We start from the raw sequence: 12,802 nt of genomic DNA on the forward strand, positions 1-12,802 counted from the left end.
CGAAGCAGGACTACCTAATTCATCAACCAGTCACCACCATCACCACTCATTCTCACACGCCTCAAAACTTAACGCATACACCACCACGACACTAAGACCCACCTTCCCAGTCAACTATGCTGCTCCAATCGTCGTCTCAGCTGCCTTCATTACTTCATAGAGTGGACGCCTTCGACAGTCATTTCTAGTCCAGTCTCATCCCTCATCACTAAGCAGCCACAGCAGTCCACGCCCAATCAAATCCAAGCCAAAGGCATACACACGCACTTCTGCAAGTGCTGGAAACACAGGGGCAGTCGGTAGACCACAGGATTCCTGCATCCAGAAGGAAACGATTACTTCGGCTCAACAGCTACATCTCCCAGTGATGGCCACGGACGCTGCGATAGATTATTCGAGGCCTGCTCTCTCACACACAAATCGAGACAGGACACCTCCAATCCCGTCCTTGGCCCCACCGCAGCCGCCAGTTGCAAGCCCACCCCCTCGCTACTCCCCCAAAGGCATGGAGAGAGGAGGGCCGTCGAGTCCCTCTACGCAGACGCAGAGAAGACCGCTCTCTTCTTCGTCTCCGAATACTGGCAGATCTCAAGGCTCGCAATTTTCCATGGCCAATACTTCTGACAGCGCCACGCGAACTCCTCCTCCGCGAAGGTCCTCATACGAGGCCGGCGATGATGTGTACATGAGAAAGCCTGCCCGAGAATCCGAGAATTGGGAGCCTTTAGAAGACTTTGCTACAAAACGAGATGAAAGGGATAGTGAATCAGCACCATTTACACAGTCAATACCGTACCGGCAATTGCTTACTACGGAAGCATCTCAGTCATTGCAGCAACCGCAGAGTGGGATAATCTCAACCGTGAATGGTAGTGGCTCAGATTCAAGACATACATCAGGAGGAAGCTATGTGAGCGCCTCAGGCCCCGAAGACGCCTTTCAGCCCTTACAATATCATCATCACCCTTTTCAGTCAGGCGATGGCAGGGGTTCCGCGGACAGCAGCGCTTCGAACAAGAAGACTCAACGATTTTCTGACGATACGCCTCCAATTCCGTCTCATCATCATCATCTCTCGCCCATGGGAAGCAGTACGCGGCTGGGTGCGAATCTCCCACGGCCGTCCTCTGCGTACTCCTCGGGGTCTGAACTTGGGGCCCCAGGACGAACACACTCGCCTCAATATGCTCGGACGCCGTCCCCTTCCAGACTTTCGCCGGACTCCCGGCCCATGTCGTACGTCGACCTACTGAACGTCCCCTACCCACAACCTCCTCCAGCTCCATCGAATCTTGACAATGCACATCTGCGCTCAGCTATCGGCGACAACGCATCGTTACTCAGTACTAAGAAGACTCTGGAGATGTATCGCGCCAACGTGAAGAAAACGAACGACCCTACTATACAGTACGAGTTCGCTGTGTTTATGATCAATGCTGCTCAAGAGTCTGCGACCAGCGAGAGGGATAATGACAGTCAGAGACACTCTAGTCTGAGACCAAATCGAGATGGGGAGAGTCCACACCGCGACAATTCGACACCTGGCGGGTCGCAGGCGGACCTCCTCCGCGAAGCCAGACAAATACTACAGAAGCTCTCCGATCGAAGCTATCCATACGCTCAGTATTACCTAGCCGACGGCTACGCCTCAGGTCTCTTCAATAAAGGCGTCGAAGACAACGACCGCGCATTCCCACTCTTTGTGGCCGCCAGCAAGCATGGTCACGCAGAAGCTGGCTATCGAGCTGCACTATGCTACGAGTTCGGCTGGGGCTCTCGAAAAGATCCACAAAAAGCCGTTCAATTCTTTCGGCAATCTGCCTCAAAGAATCACCCGGGTGCAATGTCACGGTTAGGAAAAGCCTGCTTGACTGGTGAGATGGGCCTAGGGAACCGCTACCGTGAGGGGGTGAAATGGCTCAAACGCGCTGCGGAATCCGCAGACTTCCAATACAACTCCGCACCTTACGAACTCGGGCTTTTACACGAAACAGGATTTGGTGATGATATATTCAAGGACGAGTCGTACGCGGCGCAGCTTTTTACCCAGTCAGCGGACTTAGGACATGTGGAGGCAAACTACAGGCTTGGAGATTCATACGAGCATGGGAAACTAAGTTGTCCGAAAGATCCGGCACTGAGCGTGCACTTTTATACAGGTGCTGCGCAAAGAGGGCATCCGTTGGCAATGATGGCGCTTTGTGCATGGTACATGGTCGGCGCGGAACCGGTGCTAGAGAAGGATGAGAACGAAGCGTATGAGTGGGCTAGGAAAGCCGCTGAGACTGGTGAGCGCGATTCGATTTTATCTCTCGAACCAGAGCCCTCGGTTCTTACCGCTTTGCATGTATCTACCCCGCGTCTGTTACTGACATTAAGCAGGCCTACCAAAAGCCGAATACGCCGTCGGCTACTTCACAGAGATGGGTATCGGCTGCCGACGCGATCCTCTTGAGTCCAACAAGTGGTACGTCAAAGCCGCCGACTCGGGCGACGAGCGGGCGAAGCATAGACTCGCAGCTATACAAGCGGCAGCCTCCGGTGGCTCGTCCACATCCTCGTTCCAGACATCGTCGAACACAAGTAAAAAGAGCGGGGACGAGAAAGGGAAGAAGAAATGGGGCCTCTTCTAGATGCGACCATAACAGGGCATAGGCGAAGGGGATCATATAGCGTTCTGCGTTTTGGGCATCTGCATTTCCATCATCATCCAGCGCTGCATTGTACCACAAATCGCATGGCATAACACGGCGTTACGGGCTTGGGAGCATACTGGCACGAGTATCCTGATCCTGGGCTCGGGATCTTGCATTTGGGTCGGGACCGAAAAAAGGAGGAAGGGAGCACTTTGGTTATCATTTATCATATGTAAAAGGTCAGAAATATAATAATGAGCGTCTCGTCACAAAGCCATATCCCCCATTCACATCCGCATCCTCCACTCCCATTCCGTAAGCAAGGTACAAGCTTAGCACCATTCACATCCCCTCCCCATCCGGCAACCCCCCAACCTTCCCCCTCGTCGCGGCCCTATAAATCGTATACGGTCCATACCTAGTCAACCCATCCGCCCCCTCCCCCCTCCCCCCCACCACGGCCCTCCCGACCACAAAAACCTTCAACCCCCCCACCTCCACCGTCGGCACAACCCGGTCCGAGAAATCCTGCACGGCCCACCGGAGCCGGCGCGCGAGCAGCGGGACGACGGCGCGCGGGTCGAGCGGGGCCGTGGGGTGGGAGCGCCGGAGGGCGCGGGTGAGGGGGATTTGGCCGTAGGTGAGGGTGGTGGTGGTGGTGGTGGGGTGGTAGAGGATGGATTGGGAGGCGATGAGGGTGGGGGCGAAGGACCAGGTGAGGGGGGTTGGGGGCACGGGGCCGAGGAAGAAGTGGATGAAGAAGGGGCGGTTGAGGGCTGCTCTGTTTGGGGTGAAGGAGGGGGATCGCCTTGGTTAGCGGATGGATGCGGTTGAGGTTGTGTAGGATGGTGGTGGTGATGGGGGGGGAGAGGGAGGGAGGGAGGGAAGGGGGTCGGACTGACTTTGGAACGCGGATGTTGATGGAGTATTCATACTCTGTGGTGTTCGTGTGGGGTGCTGTGGGGTCGTCTCGCTTGTTGAGTAGGGATCGTGTTGGAAGACTGCCGGATGGGTTGTAGAGTTTGTTGAAAGCTGTTCTGGTGTTGGAGGACAGCTGGCTGGCGTTGACGCCCCAGTCGACGACTTCGGGGTAGGTGTACCCGAACGGACGAGTCGATCGCACCGAGGCGGATGTGTAGAGTGTGCCTGCGCTGTCGGAGTGGAAGGGTGTCAGTGACGTGTTGACGTCTTCGGTCTCGCCAGGAGCGTTGGTGAAAGTGCCTTCGGCGTCGGCCTCGGCTGTTGTGTAGGAATCGGGGTACATTGCTTGCCAGATGGCAAAGAGCCTGTCGACGTTTGCATGGTGCAGCCAGAAGATGGGGTCAAAGCCTGCGTATGGGATGAAACCCATGTGTCCTCCGTTTCCGACCAGGCTGTGGATAGCGTTGTGCATGTTCTCGAGGGAGTTGTAGGATCCGCCTCGGCCGTCGGTGTATCCAGTGTTCGAGAACGGTGCGTAGTTGGACTGGTCGGCGATCAATTGATAAGTCGCGTCGTGAATGGCTTGAGCATTGGCCTCGAGCTGCAGGTTGGCTAGACCTGGTTGACTCTGCCCACTGGAACTTGGATAGCGCACGGTGCTGCGATACTCCGCGATCATGCCGTCACTGGGCGGGAAATCTACAGCAGAAGGCTGAGGATGAAAGGTGTAATTGTACAATGGATTGACAATGTTCGTGACACCATGCGGAGAGTTCACACTGATCATAGGACTATTGACTGGATCGGGCATCGTAGCGTTGAGAACCCAGTCCCAGTATGGGACCCTGAGGGTGGTGGCGGCGGCTTGATACGTGCTTCGCTGGGCTGTTGGGTACGTTGTGGCGATCTGCTGCGCGTATTTCCAAAGGATTTGCTATTTTGCGTCAGTTACAGAGCTGAGATATTGGACGGAATGATGAAATGCTACCTCGAAGAGTGCCATGTAGGGTCGATGCCATGATGGGAACAGGATAGAGCTGTGTGTGCAGTAACCTGTTTGATAGGGACCTTGAACGCCATCCCATGCGATGTAGGGGCGTCCATGAATGCCTTGAATACAAGTCAGTATTCGTACGTTGGACAATGGTAGAGGTTATGTTACCTCCGACTTGATAGTAAGACAGGAGAGCAGATTGGTTTTGCTGCTGAAACTTTTGTAGAGAGAGAATATAGAGGTCAAATGCTGGGCCTGATTCCTTAAAGGTAGAAAACTCTTGTCGAAAAGGTCTCTGCCCGGTGGAATTGTTGACGCCGCCTTCAGGGCCGGTGGTTGCCACGGCATTTGCAAGAGATGCTAGACATATCGCAATGACAATGAATATACGATTGAAGGCCATTGTTATATGCTGTCACTTGTCTTGATGGAGGCATGAATATATTTTATTGCACGTCTTGGACATTTTGAGGTCTTGGATGAAAGAATTCAGAACGGATGCACCATCGGTGAGAGGTCAACATTGAGTAGCAATGACAAGACTTCGGCAACATGCCTTCCAAATCCATACTATCTGGTCATTTTGCCATCCTTAGGGATTTTGAGATTCATTTCGGACTTGTCATAAACGCGGAACACGAGCCTCACAGTTAATTCTCGTTCCTTAGTACCAATGAATTCTCGGTGGAGCCAAATTGATCTAAGTAAATGCAAGCCTCACTGATGATGCCCCACAATACCTCCGATTTTCTACACGCTAGCTGCCTGTACCTGCATCTGCATGCGGCTTCATTCAGGCGTGTCCTGGCAGCAATGGCCTTGTTTCCCATGCTTCCGCCATGCAAGAATACAATTCGCCGTCATCGAAGGCAACTTGAAGGCCTCTCTATTCTTCGTCTGTTCCGTCTTCAACATGGCAAGAAAGACGGAGGAGTCTGGTCTGAATGAGCGGTATTCGGGCTTCTTCGGGGATCGCCATTGGTACGAGACAGCACCACTTGCATAATGCGGGGCAGCGTGTGTTTTGATGGCTTTGAATATCGGCACACGCGCGGAGTACCTCGTAAGCCGGCAATCGCTCGCTTGAATGCACCTAGTCAAGTTGCATCCAGAGAATCCTTCCTTGAGTCGACAGCGACAAGAAGCACGAACAAGGTGAGCACGAGCTAAGGATCGTATCAGTCACCTGCTGCCGCGGCCGAGGGGCAGTCATACCAAAGCTATCGTCAAGCCAATCGCATTCAACTCCCAACCTCCCGCATGCACCTTCCCCCGCAGGATAGCGTTCTGCTGCCGCCAGAATCTATATGCTCCCAGTAGCAGGACAACGATTGCTGCTCCAATGCAGACACATGCCAAAGGAAGACTCAAAGTAAAGTAACCAAATACTTTATTTGGATTCTGCGCGTGTTCAAGCCTGAAAAGCTGAGCAATGATCACAGAAATCATTGACAGAGCCAACGAGGTTCTCAGGTATCCAAGAAAAGTGCGTTCGAGGGCTGGTGAAGGGGGTAGTAAGTAAATTTTTGGCCGACGTTTCCACCAAACGCTTGTTGAAAGCAGATTGCGAAGGAAGCGACATGACAACTTCGACGAGTACTGGTAGACGCGTAATCTTACGATATGTACATGTCAAAGCTCTTTGATTATTGAGCGGCTGGCCTCGAGCCTGGCGAAAGAAAAGATATGCGTACCAAGATGATCTCTACATGCGTCGTGTGGCACGGTGGCGCTGACTTGTCGGTGCCACAGCTTTGCCAGTGATCTCCGCGTAGACGTAAAGTAGGCCCCGTTCGGTATAGTATCACCAGCACCTTGCCCTTGTGCAGAAGAATTAATGTAGACACTGCTTCTGCGCAACACTTCGGCATAGTCTCCCATCTCGGTGGCTTCTCGATTCGAGTCGCCGCCGTGCTCCAGGCACTGCTCCAGGGGCGAAGCTGGTGGAGAAGAAGCCATTGTTTTCGTCTAAGTCGGTTGACGCCTGTGGGCAAAGAGAGGGTGATGAATGCTGCAGGTCCCAGGAAAGTGATTGTGATGTTTGTGTCTAAACTCTAAAAGCGGAGTATTTCCTAGCGCAATGTGAGGCTCTCCTGTAAAACACCAACCTTCGTCATCAAACTTCCATTCAATCAGCCAGCCATCATATTTTGGTTGCGACAGCGTGTACGTGATATGATTTCAATGCCCCGCGCACCGAACACAAGATTACGAGCACGCTGAGACCGTATTGAGAGGAGCGACAAGTCACTGCCGCCAGAACCTATTCAGACCTGAGTAAGGCGCTTTTTGGCGAACGGCATCTGTCACCATGGCTTTATCAAAGTCTACAAGAATCATCATACTGCTGGCAATCGACTCGGCTTTCTTCCTGTTGGAGCTCATCGTTGGTGAGCTTGGGTCCTGGCGAAATCGGGCGCTTCTGCTTATGGCAAAGCTAATGAAGTCTTAGGCTATGCCGTACACTCACTGGCCCTCGTTGCAGATTCCTTTCATATGGTCGGTCATGCTACAACTTTTATCATGTTCACATCACGTACGGAACTCTTCACTAATCTCCGAGGTGCTGCAGCTCAACGATGTCCTCTCGCTTTGTGTCGGATTGTGGGCGGTCAAAGTGGCACATCAAAAAGCAAGCTCGAAGATGTACACATATGGGGTATGGTTAGCTCCATTGGCCTTTGTTCTACAAAGCATCTAACAGGTGTTCAGTGGCAACGTGCCGAAACACTAGGTGCTCTTGTAAATGGAGTCTTCCTTGTCGCTCTGTGTCTATCTATCTTCCTGGAAGCCATTCAGAGATTTGTCGAACCGCAGACCGTCTCAAATCCCAGACTAGTCTTCATCGTTGGTTGCTTTGGCCTCCTATCCAATATCCTCGGCCTGTTCCTCTTCCATGAGCATGGTCACAGTCACGGAGGCGGTCATGGCCACTCACACGGTGGAGCCGATAAGCTTGCTACTGCTGAGGAAGGACATAGCCATACTGTTGGTGGGAAGCATACTCAAGCGGTAGCAGATGAGAGCGGGAACGTGGCAGACGTATTGCCGCAAAGTACAATTGCTGGGTGGCCAAAGTCCGCGGGGGCAGCAAGAGAAGGGCCTCAAGATCAGCTAAGCCGAAGCTCCAATGGGTTTACACCTAGCGATGAGGACGATTCAACTGTCAAAGGGTCCACGTCGCCTCTGTCCACCCGAAAATCACGTGCTAGCAGCACGCGACACCGTCGCCGTCAGAACAGCGGAGGATCGAGAAATAGATTTTCCAGTGTCGACGACATTCATATCCATCCTGCGAGCTTCAGGCAGGATATCATTGCGCAAAGTCGATTGGAAGACATTGAATCCAGGGAGGGGAGTAGTGTGTCCGGAGGAGAAGAAGCAGTTGACGAGGATGAGCACGAGCCGACAGAGGGCTCGCCACTTCTTAAGCATGCTAAGAGCAACGGCTCGGCCAAGCATGCAGACAATAACGGACATTCTCACAAGCACAAATCTGACGACCGTCACGACTCGTGGCACGATAACCATAATCACAACCAGCCAAAGGAGACGAGTAGTGGCGGACAATCGCATGGAGATCTCAACATGCGTGGTGTCTTCCTACACGTCATGGGGGATGCTCTTGGGAATATTGGTGTTATTGGGTCTGCTCTCATCATTTGGCTCACGGACTATACGTGGAGATTTTATTCAGATCCAGCCATCTCCCTTATCATCACCCTTATCATCCTCGGATCAGCCATTCCGCTATGTAAAGCGGCATCACGGATTCTGCTCCAAGCCGTCCCGGCAGGCATCAGTGTCGATAACATCAAGGAGGACATTGAAGAGCTTCCGGGAATCTTGAGTTGTCACCATCTACACGTATGGCAGTTGAGCGACGCCAAAGTGGTCGCCTCGCTACATGTACAGGTCGAATTCGATTTTAAAGGCGAAGGCTCGAAACGGTATATGTTGCTTGCCAGGCAAGTCCGTCGCTGCCTCCATGAATACGGCATTCACTCCTCTACCATACAACCAGAGTTTTGCTTGGACAGCGAACACCGGCATACTTCCGCACAGCACTCAGACAACGAAGACTCTAGCTTGCCCAAACCGAAAGCAGGAAGCAAAGGTGGCAGTAAAGCAGCCAGCATGCGTAGTGAGCCCGAGGCCTGCCTGCTTGATTGCGGCGATGAATGTGACCAAGGCGGTCAGTGCTGTGCACCGAGCACGGTCGAGGCCGACATGCATAACGAGGAGGATCATTCGCATTGATGTATCATATCGTTTCGGCGAGTTAGAAGTGGGGTTTTGCTTTGCTTCAGAAGATGTACATACTTATGATTCCATTTGGCTGGACTCACGAGCTCTTTCATTCAATTAGCATCATGCATCTTACTCACTCTACACTCTTAAGTACCCGATCAATCTGTGGGAAATTCCCTCTGCGAATCTCCATTGGAATTCAAGAACTCCACCTACGAGTATAGTATTAGGATCTGACATACCAATTTGTCGCTTCGTAGGGCTGAATTCGTATTTACTCGCGACCAACATCTAGCTTAGTGTCCTCGGGCTCATTGAATTACAGGGCGTCGAACTGGCAATCTATTCGAAGTCCTTTTCTTCAGGCACTTTGTGAGCCTCAAATCTCACAATGACCGGTATTACTCGTACGACGACGATTGCAGTATGACCTCTCACCAGAACGGGCACCCGTTGCGCAATGGTTTGATCAACCAAGCGGGCAAGAAGCGTCGCACTTCGGACGAGCTGCCTTCGTTTTTGGGTAATTACATACCCGTCTTACCGAATGGTCCCGTTCAAGGGCACCCTTCAAGCTCGAGGCTGCCGAGGCGCGTGAATTGGAACGAAATATGGAGACGATCTCTGGGAATAGTAGGGATGCTACGGTCATGGAGGCCCAGGGACCTGCTCGGCATACCACTTGCCTTGATCATCATCTGGTGGGTGGTGCTTTGGTGGGGCGAAGAGGTCGTCTTCAGGCACAGCGTGGAAAATTGCGCCTGGAGCAACTGGGAAAGCTGGGTATGCCAGATTCCTTCCCCAAAATTCGAGCAGAAGAATTGGCGCTGACCGAATCATTAGCCCGCTACATCCACTCCCCACCACGTCGCGCTCATCGCTGATCCTCAACTCGTCGATCCCCACACCTACCCCGGACGCCCCTGGCCACTTTCTACGCTCACAGTCCGCTACACTGATCTCTACATTCGCAAGTCCTTCCAGCAGATCCAGAGTATACTGGCTCCAGGCTCCGTCTTCTTTCTAGGTGATCTCTTCGATGGAGGACGAGAGTGGTCGACAGGTGAAGCCGAAGGGGGAAAAAGCGTGGACAAGAGATGGAGAAAGTACGACAATAGGTTCTGGTTGAAGGAGTATAAAAGATTCGCCCGTATTTTCTTCAACACCTGGCTACGAGGTGGACAGGGTCAGAATGGTCGAAAGATGGTGGCCGGACTTCCCGGCAATCATGACCTTGGGCTTGGAAATGGTATACGATTACCCGTGAGAAAGAGATTCCAGGCCTATTTCGGAAATGGGAACAGAATAGATATTGTTGGGAACCACACATTCGTGTCTCTGGACACCGTCTCACTGAGCGCAAAGGGACAACCCGATCCAGCTACTGGCAGCCAGGGGATAGATGAATCGAACAAAGACATCTGGGGCCCCGTGGAACAGTTCCTACATACTGCTCAAGGGGAGAAAGCTCGAACCATTGCTCGAGAACTAAGAGTGCGGTATGGGAAGAATGAGAACGAAATCATGAATAAAGACGTCATAGATCTTGAAGAGCCTCGCGCCTGGACTATACCCCTGGACTTTGACCCCTTGAAGAGTACAGATATACCCTCGATCATCCTGACCCATGTACCACTATACCGAGCTCCAGGAACACCCTGCGGACCTCTCCGTGAGCGCTATCCTCCATCCAGAACCGACAGTGGCGAAGCGCCAGAGAAGGATGATGCAAATGCGATCGCTATACAGCAAGGCGTACAGTATCAGAACGTCCTCACCCACGAAATATCAAAGGAGCTGGTGGAGCTTGTAGGAGACGTATCTCACATTTTCTCGGGAGACGATCACGACTATTGCGATGTCATTCATCGAGGCTACACCTCAAAAAATGGCGGTATACGAGAAGTCACCGTCAAGTCGATATCTTGGGCCATGGGTGTTCGCAAGCCTGGGTTCCTGCTCTTGAGCTTATGGAACCCTGTGGATGAGGAGGGGAAGGCTAACAGCCAGGATGCTTCGAAATCGTCTACGATACAGAGTCACCTTTGCTTACTACCAGACCAGCTTTCGATTTTCATCCGCTATGGTTTGTTGTTAGCATTTACGCTCGTCGTGCTGTTCGTTCGAGCAGTCAGAATCGCCTATGGTCCAACGCCAGCTACCAGTAACACCAATGGCTCCCTTCTGCCCCTCTCTAAGATCAAGCCAGCCCCTACGAAACAGCAAGACACACCATCCCACGCCAGCTCATCAAGTACCTCTTCCCAAAATGGCCTTGCAGTCAGACCATCAGCCGGGCCAAGAAATGTGACTCCCGGAAGCGGTTACGGCTATCAGCCTCCTACCGTCGAGGACGAGGCTGAGGATGAGAGTCCGCAAGGAGTTGCAGTGAACAGGACATGGAATGATAGTGCGTTAGACGAGCCTTCGAGACGAAAGCGGAGAAAAGGCCTGATGGTCGTGTACGACGAGTTCAGATCAAGCGTGTTGAATGTGGGGGTTGGCGCAATGGTGTGGTATATATGGCTTTTGTGGCATAGCTAATGAAATTAATGTTGTCGTTCGAGCGATCGGACGTTCCCAAAGATGCAGGGGTGATATTACCCTGCTCAAAATTCCTAATTCAGCTTGTCGAGCCATTCGCAGACAAAGCAACCTTTCGCGGCGCAGAAAGCAATTCCAAGGCTAGGTAATGCGATGATTGCAGAAACGTCTAATCCATGACTGCAACATCTTCCTCATCGTAGAGATAGCGATCCAGCCCCGCGGATACATCCAGCCTAGCCTTCTATTTCAAAAAAAGATCACATGTATATATACAAACTCGCACAAATACACCGGTCCAAAGCTCTCAAAGCTTCGTTTCACCAGTCACATCCATCAACCCCCTCGCATGCCCACCCGATCTCCTCGACCGTTCAACATGAGCCTCAGCATGCTTACGCGCATGCCCACGCGCGCCATCCCTCGCTCGAACGGCGACATCCCCCGCACCTCTCCCGGCAACGGGTAATCCATCCACCGCCCTCTTCCCCACCGTCCCCGCGCCGTGAACCGTACACTCGACGGGGAACAAGTCGGGATCGAGATAGAAATACCCGTCTCCGTCCGGCCACACGATCGCCCCGCTGGTCGGGGTGCCCAGACAGTCCGTCCACGGGTCCGTGACCGCGGCGTCGGAGTCGAAGCCCGGGTTGCCGCAGACGTTGTAGGTGGAGTCTTGCTGGTCGGAGGGGCAGGCGGCGAGGATGTTGGACGCGCAGCCGATGGGGCCGGGGGCGCCGAGGAAGTTGGCGCCGTTGGCCATGGTGCAGGTGATGCCGACCGAGAAGCCGTCGACTGAGGGCGGCGAAGATTGTGGTCAGCGTGCAGCATGTTGGATTTGGAGAAGGGGGAAGGGGAAGGGAAGGGAAGGGAAGGGAAGGGGGTGAAAAGCGGAGGGAAGGATGTACCGTAAGAGACGTCGCAACCCGGAGTGCCGGCGGTCACCGGGTCGCATTCTACGAGGCTGTTGCCGGTCAACATTGCCCCGTCGCCAGGGTCGGGAAATTGGCCGATGTTGACCCTGCCACCCGAGTTTCCGTTCGGGAAGCAGAAACTGCTCGTGTCGCTCAGGCTGCCGGTTTCGTTTCCAAAGGATCCGCCGAGCCAATAATCGTAGCTGAGATCGCCTGAGAAGTTGAGAGCGAAGCCGTCACAGCTGGAGTCGCCGGAGGAGGTGCCGGTCGCGGTGGCGGCAGCGATGGCGGTGGCGGATGATGTGGTCGTGGTCGTCGATGTGGTTGGGGTTGAGGTAGTTGTTGTTGTTGAGGAGGGGCTCCAGCCATGAGGTGTCCAGCCACCATTTGGTTGACCGTTTGGAGGATTGTAGTAAGGGGAACCCAAGTTGGAGGGACGGTGCGCGGCGAAGACTTGGGACGGAGCTGCGAGAGCAACTAGTAGCAGGGTAAAATGGTGAACAGTTTTCATATCGAGAGAATGATCAAGCTTTTGGGGTCTG

General features: G+C 53.2%; 6 protein-coding genes across 6 annotated transcripts; 3 read left to right on the forward strand and 3 right to left on the reverse strand.

Moving 5' to 3' along the window:
* Positions 1-367: 367 nt before the first annotated feature.
* HO173_008317 (uncharacterized protein) lies at positions 368-2,633 on the forward strand (the record flags this gene model as incomplete). Its single annotated transcript, XM_037310217.1, has 2 exons — positions 368-2,288; positions 2,383-2,633. The coding sequence occupies 2 exons, from the start codon at positions 368-370 to the stop codon at positions 2,631-2,633; spliced, it is 2,172 nt and encodes a 723-aa protein (XP_037162803.1).
* Positions 2,634-2,978: 345 nt separating this feature from the next.
* HO173_008318 (uncharacterized protein) lies at positions 2,979-4,954 on the reverse strand (the record flags this gene model as incomplete). The annotated part of the gene is made up of 4 exons (XM_037310218.1): positions 2,979-3,417; positions 3,539-4,491; positions 4,546-4,667; positions 4,720-4,954. 4 exons carry the CDS (start codon positions 4,952-4,954, stop codon positions 2,979-2,981), a joined length of 1,749 nt encoding a protein of 582 aa, XP_037162804.1.
* Positions 4,955-5,648: 694 nt separating this feature from the next.
* HO173_008319 (uncharacterized protein) lies at positions 5,649-6,510 on the reverse strand (the record flags this gene model as incomplete). The annotated part of the gene is made up of 3 exons (XM_037310219.1): positions 5,649-5,717; positions 5,767-6,050; positions 6,246-6,510. The coding sequence occupies 3 exons, from the start codon at positions 6,508-6,510 to the stop codon at positions 5,649-5,651; spliced, it is 618 nt and encodes a 205-aa protein (XP_037162805.1).
* Positions 6,511-6,862: 352 nt separating this feature from the next.
* HO173_008320 (uncharacterized protein) lies at positions 6,863-8,811 on the forward strand (the record flags this gene model as incomplete). Its single annotated transcript, XM_037310220.1, has 4 exons — positions 6,863-6,941; positions 7,004-7,050; positions 7,124-7,210; positions 7,264-8,811. The coding sequence occupies 4 exons, from the start codon at positions 6,863-6,865 to the stop codon at positions 8,809-8,811; spliced, it is 1,761 nt and encodes a 586-aa protein (XP_037162806.1).
* Positions 8,812-9,228: 417 nt separating this feature from the next.
* On the forward strand, positions 9,229-11,346 carry HO173_008321 (uncharacterized protein; the record flags this gene model as incomplete). The annotated part of the gene is made up of 2 exons (XM_037310221.1): positions 9,229-9,585; positions 9,646-11,346. 2 exons carry the CDS (start codon positions 9,229-9,231, stop codon positions 11,344-11,346), a joined length of 2,058 nt encoding a protein of 685 aa, XP_037162807.1.
* Positions 11,347-11,653: 307 nt separating this feature from the next.
* On the reverse strand, positions 11,654-12,771 carry HO173_008322 (uncharacterized protein; the record flags this gene model as incomplete). The annotated part of the gene is made up of 2 exons (XM_037310222.1): positions 11,654-12,141; positions 12,255-12,771. The coding sequence occupies 2 exons, from the start codon at positions 12,769-12,771 to the stop codon at positions 11,654-11,656; spliced, it is 1,005 nt and encodes a 334-aa protein (XP_037162808.1).
* Positions 12,772-12,802: the final 31 nt, after the last annotated feature.

This window comes from Letharia columbiana, assembly GCF_014066305.1.
Source record: "Letharia columbiana isolate WasteWater2 chromosome Unknown Sc0000030_s1, whole genome shotgun sequence".
Classification (NCBI taxonomy): Eukaryota; Fungi; Ascomycota; class Lecanoromycetes; order Lecanorales; family Parmeliaceae; genus Letharia; species Letharia columbiana.